This window comes from Lepidochelys olivacea, assembly GCF_965140295.1.
Source record: "Lepidochelys olivacea isolate rLepOli2 genome assembly, chromosome: 2".
NCBI lineage: Eukaryota > Metazoa > Chordata > Testudines > Cheloniidae > Lepidochelys > Lepidochelys olivacea.
The window spans coordinates 251767523-251780440 of record NC_140412.1 but is presented as its reverse complement, the minus strand read 5'-3'; the positions used below and the strand labels follow the sequence as shown (position 1 = coordinate 251780440).

The 12918-nt window shown below is 45.1% G+C and overlaps 1 protein-coding gene across 3 annotated transcripts in view; it reads left to right on the top strand.

Annotated features, from left to right (window-relative positions):
* The window catches only part of RNF32 (ring finger protein 32), a 68678-nt gene that overhangs the window by 11737 nt on the left and 44023 nt on the right, over positions 1 to 12918 (top strand). For all 3 annotated transcript variants that reach the window (XM_084620664.1, XM_084620666.1, XM_084620665.1), the window contains one exon: positions 12373 to 12515. In XM_084620664.1, the coding sequence (XP_084476790.1) occupies positions 12373 to 12515 (143 nt within the window). The remainder of the gene's footprint in view (positions 1 to 12372; positions 12516 to 12918) is intronic.

The following is a 12918-nucleotide window of genomic DNA, read 5'->3' as shown; positions in this document are numbered from 1 at the left end:
AAAAGAAGCCCTTGAGGAATTCCACCATGATTTCAACAATTTCCATCCCACCACCAACCTCAGCCTGGTCCAGTCCACACAAGAGATCCACTTCCTGGACACTACAGTGCTAATAAACAATGGTCACATAAACACCACCCTATACCGGAAACCTACTGACCGCTATTCCTACCTGCATGCCTCCAGCTTTCACCCTGACCACACCACACGATCCATCGTCTACAGCCAAGCTCTGCGATACAACCGCATTTGCTCCAACCCCTCAGACAGAGACAAACACCTACAAGATCTCTGTCAAGCTTTCTTACAACTACAATACCCACCTGCAGAAGTAAAGAAACAGATTGATAGAGCCAGAAGAGTTCCCAGAAGTTACCTACTACAGGACAGGCCTAACAAAGAAAATAACAGAACGCCACTAGCCGTCACCTTCAGCCCCCAACTAAAACCCCTCCAACGCATTATTAAGGATCTACAACCTATCCTAAAGGATGACCCAATACTCTCACAAATCTTGGGAGACAGGCCAGTCCTTGCCTACAGACAGCCCCGCAACCTGAAGCAAATACTCACCAACAACCACATACCACACAACAGAACCACTAACCCAGGAACTTATCCTTGCAACAAAGCCCGTTGCCAATTGTGCCCACATATCTATTCAGGGGACACCATCATAGGGCCTAATAACATCAGCCACACTATCAGAGGCTCGTTCACCTGCACATCCACCAATGTGATATATGCCATCATGTGCCAGCAATGCCCCTCTGCCATGTACATTGGTCAAACTGGACAGTCTCTACGTAAAAGAATAAATGGACACAAATCAGATGTCAAGAATTATAACATTCATAAACTTCAATCTCTCTGGTCACGCAATCACAGACATGAAGGTCGCTATCTTAAAACAAAAAAACTTCAAATCCAGACTCCAGCGAGAAACTGCTGAATTGGAATTCATTTGCAAATTGGATACTATTAATTTAGGCTTAAATAGAGACTTGGAGTGGCTAAGTCATTATGCAAGGTAGCCTGTTTCCTCTTGTTTTTTCCTACCCCCCACCCAGATGTTCTGGTTTAACTTGGATTTAAACTTGAAGAGTGGTCAGTTTGGATGAGCTATTACCAGCAGGAGAGTGAGTTTGTGTGTGTATGGGGGTGGGGGGGATGTGAGAAAACCTGGATTTGTGCAGGAAATAGCCCAACTTGATTGTCATGCACATTGTGTAAAGAGTTGTCACTTTGGATGGGCTATCACCAGCAGGAGAGTGAATTTGTGTGGGGGGGTGGAGGGTGAGAAAACCTGGATTTGTGCTGGAAATGGCCCACCTGATGATCACTTTAGATAAGCTATTACCAGCAGGACAGTGGGGTGGGAGGAGGTATTGGTTCATATTCTCTGTGTATATATAAAGTCTGCTGCAGGTTCCACGATATGCATCTGATGAAGTGAGCTGTAGCTCACGAAAGCTTATGCTCTAATAAATTGGTTAGTCTCTAAGGTGCCACAAGTACTCCTTTTCTTTTTGCGAATACAGACTAACACGGCTGTTACTCTGAAATTTGCCAGGTAAGTGGTTCTAGTGGACAGTTCCCTGCTCCCAAAAAGCACCTCGCAAACTGGCCCAGAGCATGGCAGTTCTGCAGGATTCAGCCATGGAGCTTCCAGACTCGAGGTTCAGATTACATACACAGCCGTGGTCCTGAGAGATCAGGCCCAGGAACAGGGGCAGGCTGATTGGCGTGTCCACCAAGAGATCTAGGAGGGTGGTGAATCAGTGCTGACATGGCCGGGGCTATCAGGATAGGACGCGTCCTGTCCCTTTTGACCTTCAGCAAAATTCTGTATGAGAGGGATGGGAGGGAACGCATACAAGAGATGGTCTGTCCAAGGGAGGAGAAAGGTGTCTGTGAGTGAGACCAGGCTGTGGCAAGGAAGTAGCAGAACTGAAAACACTTCCTGTTGTGTTTTGTCACAAACAGGTCTACCTGCGGAGTTCCCCACCTCTGGGAAATGGTGCTCACGATCTGGGCAAATGGACCATTCGTGATAGTTGGGAAAGGATCTGCTGAGGTGATCCACTAACTTATTTGAGCCTGGAAAGTAGGAGACTTCGAGGTGAATCAAGTGGGCTATGCTGAATTCCCACAGTCGAAGAGCTTCTGGCATAGGGGAGAGGAGTGTTCTCTGCCCTGCTGTCGTGTTGTCTGTAAGGACCGACATGCTGTTGCCCTCCAAATGGGTTTGGAACACCTGGCAAGCTAGGTGCACTGCCCTCAGTTCCCTCACATTGATGTGTAATGAGAGGTCCTTCGGGGACCAGAGGCCCTGAGTTCTGTAGGTCCCCAAATGAGCCCCCCATCCCATTGCTGGTGCATCTGTAATGAGAGACTTTGATTGGGACCTTGAGAGTGGGATTCCTGCACATACTGTCTGTGGGTCCAGCCACCAAAGAAGAGTTGCAATCACGGACAGAGGAAGTGATACCACCCTGTCCAAATGGTGTCAGCCCAGTGCATATGTCGATGCCAGCCGAGGCTGTAGAGGTCTGAGCCATAATCTCGCATGTTATACCAAATAGGTGCATGACGCTCTATGCCCTAGGAGCTTTAAGCAGTTTCTTGCTGTGGTGATGGGGTGATTCCTCAGGCTCTCTCTGAGCACCCCAAGTGCTCTGAACAAGTTTTCGAGAGAAAGGCTCTGGACTAGGTCAAGTTGAGGACTGTCCCAATTCTATCCTTTGAACTGGGGAAAAGGTAGATTTCTGCATTTTTATCAACCGCTCCAGGTCCTGGAAGGTTGACTGTATTATCTCCACATCTGCCTCCACCTGGGCCTTGGATTGACTTTTGATCAGCCAGTTGTCGAGGTAGGGGTAGACCTGAACCCCTTTTCTCCCAAGGAAGACTGCAATGACTGCCATGCACTTTGTGAACACTTGAGGGGCTACTGACAGGCTGAATGGGAGCACAGTAAATTGATAGTGCATGTGGTTCACAATGAATCATAGGAACCTTTTGTGTCCCTGAAATACTGCAATATGAAAATATGCATCCTTCAAGTCGAGGGCAGTGTACCAGTCCTCTAGGTCCAGAGACGGGATAATGGAGGGCAAGGAGACCATGTGGAACATCAGTTTCTTCATGAATCTGTTGAGGTTTCGTAGGTCCGAGATCGGTCTGAGATCGCCATTGGCCTTCGGGATTAGGACCCCCAATCCTTTCACTCTAGTGGAACCTCTTCCATTGCTCTCGCCCTTAGGAGCAACTTGCACCTCTTGGGCTAGAAGTTGCTCAAGAAAAGGGTCCCTGAAGAGGAACAGGAAGGGTATGGATCCATGCGCGATAGAAGTGGGACAACTGGTCAACAAAAATAGGGAAAATTGGATCCACATATTGTCCTGGTACATCGTCCCTGAGAGGCCCATCAAAAGGCTTGCTTAGACCCCACTGATTGTCTCGGAGGGGCAGGCACTGGGACAGATGAGGACTGGGACAAAAGCCTCCTCTTATAGCCTCCACTCCTCCTGCTATAGTCTTGTCTCTGCTCTGGCGGATAAAAGCAGGCCAATGGTTGGGGCTGATGGTAATTCCTGGTGGGAGCTGGTGTATGCAACCCCAGAGATTTCAGGGTGGCTGTAGAGTCTTTCAGACTATGCAGCTTGAAGTCTGTTTGTTCCGAAAAGAGTAACTTGCCTTCAAGCAGAGGGTCCTGCACTGTCTGCTGCAACTCATAGGGCAACCTGAGGACTGAAGCCACGAACTTCTTGACATAACCATAGCCAAAGCCATGGATCAGGCTGCAGAGTTTACTGTGTCCAAAGCTGGCTGGAGGGATGCCTTTGCCACCAATTTCCCCTCTTCAACTAGGGCCAAGAACTCACCCCTAGACTCCTGCAGCAAAAGCTCCTTGAATTTTGCCATTGCGCTCCAGGAGTTGAAATCATACCGGCTCAGGAGCACTTGCTGGTTTGTGATCCTGAGCTGGACGACACCAGTTGAGTACACCCTCCTGCCAAAAAGGTCTATTTTTTTGGCGTCTTTGGCCTTGGGAGTTGGCCCTAGCTGATCTTGCAGCAAGTATATTAGCAGACTAACAGCCATTCCCAACCATTAGTTTCAGAGATCCCCTTGCTAAAGGTTTCTACAGCATTCTTATCATGAACCATTTCTTTTGGTTTCCCTATCTTTCCCCTCATGGGCCTCATGGGCGCCGACTCCATGGGCACTCCAGGGCTGGAGCACCCATGGAAAAAAATTAGCGGGTGCTTAGCACCCACTGGCTGCCAGCTCCCCTACTTCCCCCCCAGCCAGTGCCTCCTGCCTGCCGGAGGCCGTACCAATCATCTCCTCCCCCTCCCTTCTACTGCCTACCGCCTGCTGCAGTCAGCTGTTTTGCGGTGTTCAGGAGGCTCTGGGAGGAAGGGGGAGGAGCGGGAATGGGGCATGCTCAGGGGAGGGGGCAGAACTGGGCGGGAAGAGGCGGAGAGTTGGGAGAAGGGGTGTGGGCGGGGTCTGAGGTGGAGCGGGGGTGGGAAGACATGGGATGGGGTGGAGGGTTTGGGGGTACGTGGTGGGTGGGGTTGGGACCTGGACGGAGCAGGGGGGGTTGAGCACCCCCGGGGCCTGGAGGAAGCTGAGGCTTATGCTTCCCCCTTTCCCCAAAAAACTTCTTGACTAGACTTTTTAAAAAAGACACAGACCTTCCCCATCAAGATCTTACAATTTAGTGAGATAAACATAGATCATGATGATTTAATCTCTTGTTGTGCCCAGAGGCCCCAGTGAAGATCACATTGCAATTGCGGTAGCTGCTGTGCAGACACACATGCCTGTACTCTAAAGAATTTAAAATTCAAGGCCCTGATTCTGCAAAGAGAACTACACAAAATCAATAGGACTCCACACAAGCAAAATGGTCTGCCTGTATGGAATCAATTGCAAGGTCAGGACCTAATTTCATAAAATAGTAGAAATGTAGGGCTGGAAGGGACCTCGAGAAATCGTTCAGTTCAGCCCCCTGCACTAAGGCAGGACAGCTAAACCTAGACCATCTCTGTTTGTCCAACCTGTTCTGAAAAACCTCTCAAAACCTCCCTGCAAAACTTAAGCCCACAAAGCTTAACTACCCTTATAGTTAGAAAGTTGTTCCTAATATCTAACCTACATCTCCCTTTCTGCAGTATAAGCCCATTACTTCTTGTTCTACCTTCAGTGGACATGGAGAACAATTGATTGCCATCCTCTTTAGAACAGCCTTGAACCTATTTGAAGATCCATCCGCTCCCCACAGTCTTTTTTCAAGACTAAACATGCCCAGTTTTTTTAACCTTTCCTCAGAAGTCAATTTTTCTGCACTCTTTATCATTTTTGTTGCTCTCCCCTGGACTCTCTCCAATTTGTCCACATCTTTCCTAGTGTGGTGCTCAGAATTGGACACTAATCCCCTGATCCTTTTCAGCAGTAATACTGCCTACCCAGTTATTCCCCATTTTGTAATTGTGCATTTGATTTTTCTTTCTTTAGTGCAGTACTTTGTACCTGTCTTAACTGAATTTCATTTTGTTAATTTCAGACCAATTCTCTAGTTTGTCAAGATTGTTTTGAATTCTAATTCTATCCTCCCATCTCCTTCAGAAGGGAGTTCCAATCACTGGTAGTCTATACCTCTTCCTCTTGGTTGTGGTGACTCTGAGCCTCCCAGGCTTGGGGACCAGTGGCTCCTCCCCACTTTCTGTTGCCGGTACAGGGATGGATAGGGGATCTAGAAGGTGGAGCTAGGTCTACTTGCTGAGGTGGTCAGGAGCCAGTCTCCTCTCTACAGAGCAGGCTGTTCTCCTTCCTCCTGTGGTGTACTAGACTCAACAAATGAGTAACAAATAGGACAAAAGGGAGTGGGGCAACAAGGGTAGTGATAATATGTTCACATGGTTATGGATGAGGGCTGTGGATGGGACTGGGGATGAGGGGTTTGTGGTGTTGGAGGGGGCTCAGGGCTGGGGCAGAGGGTTGGGGTGTGGGGGATAAGGGCTCTGGCTGGGACTGGGGATAGGGTGTTGGAGGGGCTCAGAGCTAGGGTAGAGGGTTGAGGGTGCAGTGGGGGGGTGAAAACTCTGGCTGGGGGTGTGGGCTGGGCATGAGTTTGGGGTGCAGTGAGGCTGCTCTGGGACAGGGGCCAGAGAGGAGGACTCCCCCCAGCCCTTTCCCTGCTGGCTGCAGCAAGCTCTGGGGGAGAAGCACCCCTTCCCCCCGCACCCAGCAGCACACTCACCACCACCACTGTCACTGCATGTGCTCCTAGGGCTCCTCTCAGGTCCAGGAATCTCCCTCGTCTCCCTCGCCTCCCCCGTGGTGGGTGCCAGGGGGTGCTGTGTGCACCTCCTCCCCTGCTGTTGCCCCTGACTGTAGCCTCACTGAGGGTGAGGGATGGGGCTGCCTCCTTGCCCAGCATGGGGCAGGAGTGGTGACTGAGGGCTGGGGGGGGGGTCCCCTGTGCTGGTGGAGGGTCCTGCCGGAAAACGGAAGGGTCTGAGGCGGAAGGGCAGGCTCAGAGTCAGTCTGCCCTGGCATTGGAGATGGGGGGCACTAGGACCCTGCAGTAGCAGTTGCTGCAGGGAGGCAGCATGGCTGCATGGAAGAGGCAGCCAGGGACACTCTGCTCCAGGGCCCCAGGGAGACGCACGGTGGGGGACCGGGGGACACTCAGGGGAGGTGCAGGGGGCAGCAGGTGGAGCTGGGCCCCTGGGCTCTGAATATTGCTGGCGCTAAGGCACCACGTGGAGCTAGAACTCGCTACCCCTGATTGTAAGCTCTTTGAGGCAAGGACTGTCTCACTATTACATGTTTGAACAGCACCTAGTAAAATGGGATTCTGATCCATGTTTGGGGCCTTTAGAAACTACTGCAATACAGAAAATAAACAGCAGCAAAACTTCTCTCATGACTTGAAGACTACTATGTGGGCTATTTAAATTGCAGATTTCTGATTTATGAAGATGTTAGTCATAATTAGAATCATAGACTATCAGGGTTGGAAGGGACCTCAGGAGGTCATCTAGTCCAACCCCCTGCTCAAAGCAGGACCAATCCCCAATTTTTGCCCCAGATCCCTAAACGGCCCCCTCAAGGATTGAACTCACAACCCTGGGTTTAGCAGGCCAATGCTCAAACCACTGAGCTATCCCTCCCCCCGCAAAATAAATTGTTTCTATTTATGTTGCAGTTTTTACCATATATTCTGTCAATATCACAAGGTATAATATATTTGTCATCAACTTTTTTTTATACAGAGAATGGCCTGTACAATGTATCTTTTTATGGATAAGGGAGTTCAACAGAGAGAACATTTCTTGTCAAAAGGACTGGCTTACAATTCAGCCAGTTTAAGTAATTCAGCACTTTACTGGATGAGCTATAAGCAAGATTTGCTCCACAGCTTGTCTCCTGGACCACGGAAAGGCCTCAGGATCTCGCCTCTCTCTTTTAAAGCCTAAATTTTACTTCATCAATGAAGCTGATAGAGGAATGCATTTTACTACAATGAAGTTGATGGAGAGTGCATTTTTCATCAGTGAAGAGAATATTTTAAACTACTAAATGTAATACTTTAATTTCATACACAGTCTCTTTGCCTCTAGTCCTGGATTTGTGATGCAATTCCAAGCACCCAGAACTATGAGCTCCAGGATCTGTTGAGAGGGGCTGGATTCGTGTCTGGGTATCAAAAGTGCCCAGGGACAGTGCTGAGGATCTCCTAAGCCTGTGAAAAAAAAGTACATATATTGCACTAGGAAATGTACACGCCTGCCAAGGGAACCTGCCTGCAGCATTGGTTAAAGTTTTCTTTGCCACCTAGTTTGGGTTGGTAATGCAGCATATAAAATTGCTTAACTGCTTGATCAAGAGGCTGTTATTTTCAAAGTTACAAGAAGTTTGTGTGTGATGTGATGGAAATCTATAGTTAAAGAGTATAAACTATAGTAAGAAGAAACTTAACCTTAGACATTATGCTTATTTTAATTGCTAAGTATATTTAAAATTTTTTTACTATCTACAGAACAATCATGGTTTTTTTAGGAAAGCTGTGTGCCTCGTGAATAAAAGTTTGCAAATAAACTTATAACTGAGATAAACCATAAAGCCAGACTGAGCTTTTGAAGACATCTTTTAAGCTCTGTGAAACTCTTCCCTCTCTTCACAAGGACTGGAATTGCTGGATAAAACAACTTCTTTAATCATTAAAATCATAGCTGTCCTTTGAGTCAGAAGTACAGAAGTCTTCCTCACATATAATCTACAGCAGAGCGTAAAAATCAGAGTGGAAAGAAACATCATAACACAGCCTCAAAAAGGTCTCAAACACGCTGGTACTTGGTGGCAATGCTAGAAACTCAATTCTTCTTGTGTAAGGAACTTCTCTCTCTCCAGGACAAATTAGGCTGATGGGCTTGGATACACAAGTCTGATGGCATGAGTTTTGAAAGGTAGATGCAGAAGAAAAAAGATTACTCAGAATGAGTCATTGCTACTCTCAGCTTCTAGAAAAGACTTTACATCTTAGATTTATGACAGGTTTTGATAAAAATTCAGCCACTGTTAGATACAAGAATATAAATTCACCCAAATGTGAGATTTCCAGCATTCTGTTATTCCTTAATGAAGAATTGGAATGCAGCTTAAATGGTAGTACCCTCGAGGTCCAAACTGCATCACTAGATAACCTTCGAGATTCCAGAAGTGAGACAAAACTAGATTTTCATCCACAAGGAGGTTCATCAATGCAGCCAAGATTGTGCATCATGGAAGGGTTGACACTTCCCCTATCTGGAAATATAACAACCGTTCATATATAATAAGCCTTAACAAGTTGCCCTTTTGAGCACTTTAGGGAGGTATGTCTCTTCTTCCTTTCAGTTAAAATTGCCTTCCTCGTAAAATCATTTCTGCCCTCAGGATGTCAGAGTCAGGAGTTCTCCCTATGACAGAATACTGCTTATTTTGGCCAGAAAAGATAGTTTGCAGAACCATGCCTCATTTCACTCACAGATCAAGGTACTTTGTTTGTACACTATGAGAACTGGCACGAATATTTCTGTCCTAATCTCTTGTACAGTATGGTGAAGGATGGCCCAGGGGTGAGGTACTAGCTTAGGATGCTGGTTCAGTTCCTGCTCTGCCACCGACTTCTTGTATGACCTTTGAGAAGTCAGTCTCTCTATGCCTCAGTGCTCTTTCTGGAAAATGAGGATACAGTACCTTCCTACTTCTTGGGGGTGATAAGGATAAATACATTAACGATTGTGAGATATTTCGTTATTGTGGCAATAGGGGCTATATAAATACCTAAAATAGAAAGAAGTAACACACATACAGGATGTAAGAAGAGCAAATCAGATATTGCTAAAAGAAATTAAAAAGTCTACTGCACTGTCCCCTTTCACTGAAGATGCAGAAGTAAAAATACCTCAAAATCCACCTAATAGAGATGGATTAAGGGCTGCATTGTCAAAGATTATAAGGTGTGTTGGTGAAAACTGCACTCAGAGTCACAGTTTATACCAGGATTGAGAGAACCTGCATGCCTGATGAACAAATTTGCAAGGCATCCATATAGTCAAGTCTGCATATATTTAGTGAGCACTACAAGTTGGCTTTTCATTTGACACAAGGCACAGTTTATTTAACATGCTGTGGAAGCAAAATACAAATAAAAGAATGTGATTATGGACCTGCAGAAAGTTCTTTCTACTCTATCTGGTTAGAACTTTTATTTTTTATTCCTATTTCTGCCTATGCATGGCTGTCTCCACTAACCATATCAATGAAGGATAGCTGGACATGTCATTTGACTGAGAAAAGTACAGCTTACCTGTTAAATTCTTCTCTCCTAAATGGCATGCCAAGAAATCTGACCCACTGTGTTTTAAGATTTCAGAGTAACAGCCGTGTTAGTCTGTATTCGCAAAAAGAAAAGGAGTACTTGTGGCACCTTAGAGACTGGATTTGTGCTGGAAATGGCCCACCTGATGATCACTTTAGATAAGCTATTACCAGCAGGACAGTGGGGTGGGAGGAGGTATTGGTTCATATTCTCTGTGTATATATAAAGTCTGCTGCAGTTTCCACGATATGCATCTGATGAAGTGAGCTGTAGCTCACGAAAGCTTATGCTCTAATAAATTGGTTAGTCTCTAAGGTGCCACAAGTACTCCTTTTCTTTTTGTGTTTTAAGAGATATTTTTAAAATATGTATTTGGTTAAAAAGGAAAGTTTTTATATTTGATTAAAAGTGTAATGGTGTTTGTTTGAGTGTTATCCTAGAACTACATGCATTTCTCTTTAGGTGCATATGAACCTTATTTTTCAGCTTTGGAGGTTATCCTCTCACTCATGCCATGTAGTCAGTCTTTTTAGCACTTTATCATATGATCCCCAGCTCTAGTCCACCCCTGTAGCTATTCAATGGGATCCAATCTTTCAGTGAAGAATTGCAAAGTATGCCACCTAAGAAAAAAGAAATTAGCCCTTAAACTAAATTTTTTTCATTATATAGTCCTGTAATTTTTAAGCCTTTATTTGTTTGATTTCAGAAAAAAAATAAAGTGACTTTTTTCATTGATATGCATTAAAACCAGACATCTCTGCTCTTTTCTTTAGTATAAAGACAAATGGGCTGAGCTTCAGCTGTACCTTTCCACCTCCCCCAGTCCCAGGACTGGATGGGGGCCAGAATGGGTGATGCTAAAGCCAGCTTTGTACTAGCTAAGGATTCCTCCATATAGGAATGGAATCCTGAGCTGCCCATATAGTCTTGTTTTAAGGTGAACCACCTTTTTCCTCCCTTTGACTCTCTCCTCAAACCTTCCCCCCCCCTTCCCCTTGCCTCCAGTTCCCTCTCCACACAGGATCTTACTGACTTTTTCAGAGAGAAAGTCAAGAAGATCCAGTGTGGCCTCCTCTCTCCCTGTCTTCCCTCCCACTTCCTTTTTATTCTTCTATCTCAGAAAGAAGTTTCCTATTTCTTCCTCTCCTCTAACCCTTTTCTCTGCACCAGTGACCCCCTATAATCCCAACTTCTTGGTATCCCTACTCCCTATGCCCCTCTCCTTGGCCTCTCACTTTCCTCCGGCTCCTTCCTTTCACACTACAAGCATGCTTTAGTCTTTCCCATATTGCCTTACCATACCTGCCTCTACAACTACTATCTCATCTTCCCTTCATCTCTAAACTCACCAAATGTTCTGTCTACCTCTGCTATTTGGAGTTCCCTTCCTCCATTTCCATCATAGACTCTCTCCAGACTGCCTTCTGCCATCTTCTAAAATGCTTCCCAAAGTCTATAATAATCTCTTCCCGGTCAAAGTTTAGAACTAGTACTCCATCCTCATCCTCCTTGACCTGTCAGCTGCTTGTAGTGCTGTAGACCATGCTCCTTTTTCTTGAAAATTGGCCCTCTTTTGGCTTTCATGACTCTTACGTCTCCTGATTCTTGTCCTATCTTTAATCGCTCTTTCAGTATTTCGTTCAGAGGTTCCTCCTTGTGACACCTCCAGCTTTCTGTGTGGGTCCCAAGTAGCTCCATGGCTCAACCCCCTCCTCTTCTGTCTATACAACTTCTCTGGGTGATCTCATTTGCAAACATGAGTTCAGGTATCATTTCTGTGCTGACTATTCACACATCTAGCACTCTACTCCTGTTCAAACTAAAATTTCATCCAGTCTTCCTGACATTTCCGTGTAGATATCAAGCCGTTGGCTTCAGCTCAGTATGCCCATAAGAGAGCTCTTACTCTTTTCTCTGCAAGCCCTCTTTCCTCTCAGTCACTATGGACTGGACCCTTATTGTCCCATCACTCAGGCCAGAAAACTAAGCATCATGTTTGACTCCCACTCAACTGTATCTCCATATACTTTAATATACTTGTGTATAAAAACACTCCAACAATTTTTTGTATTAAAGGTTTTGAAATTACACTGTTTTTATATGCAGCACTATGCATTCAAGTTTAATAACCCTTAAGTAGCTATTAACAGATAAGGAAATGCATATTACCTGAATGTAAAAAATTTAAATGAAAAAATATGTTTCTACTTCAATCATATACATTGAACAAGGCCCGGTTCTGATAGGCGCTAAACATCTCATGCATGGTGGTGAGCATGCCCAGCTACCATTGGTTTGACTGGGAGTTGAGTGAAGTTCAGCACATTGCAGAATCAGGTCTGTAGTGAATACTCCATGATAGATTGGAATGTAGTTTGGTTATAAATTTGTACACAGTATTTTAAATAGATACATAGCAATGAGGTTTATGCGAAGAAAAATGTAATCTTGTAGAATTATCAATGTCTTTTTTTTTTCCACTGTAGCTCAGAAATTGGGCTTAGTTGATCCTCCTTCCTTGCCACTAACAGCAGAAGAATGGGATAAAGTAAAGCAAAGATCCATAAAACAGGGAGATTCTGTGCAACCTTGTGCAATATGTAGGGAAGAATTTGCACTTCAACCACAGGTACATTTATAACTTTTGGAGTGTATTCTGCACAAAAACATACTTTAAACAGTTATTCACTTATTATTAGTTATTCATTTTCCAGAGTTAGTCATATTAGAAAATTTTAGTTGGAATAAGAGGAAAAAAAGAGATTCCAACTTGAGATATTTGTTGACTTAATGAGCCTGTTGTGTAACTTATTTTGCTACACTTATTCATTTGCTTTATTTCCATTTTATTTTGGTTTATATGAATTTGGTACTTGTGGAATGAACTGGACTGACAGAACTAAAGTTTAAAGACTATGCAAGAACAAATTCAACAAAGGTGATAGCAGTGAAAAAGTTCCTGCAGCACCCAGTGTGTGTCACAACCCTCATCCAGAGAGAGCTTCCTGTTAGAGGTCAGAAAAGAGTTCAGT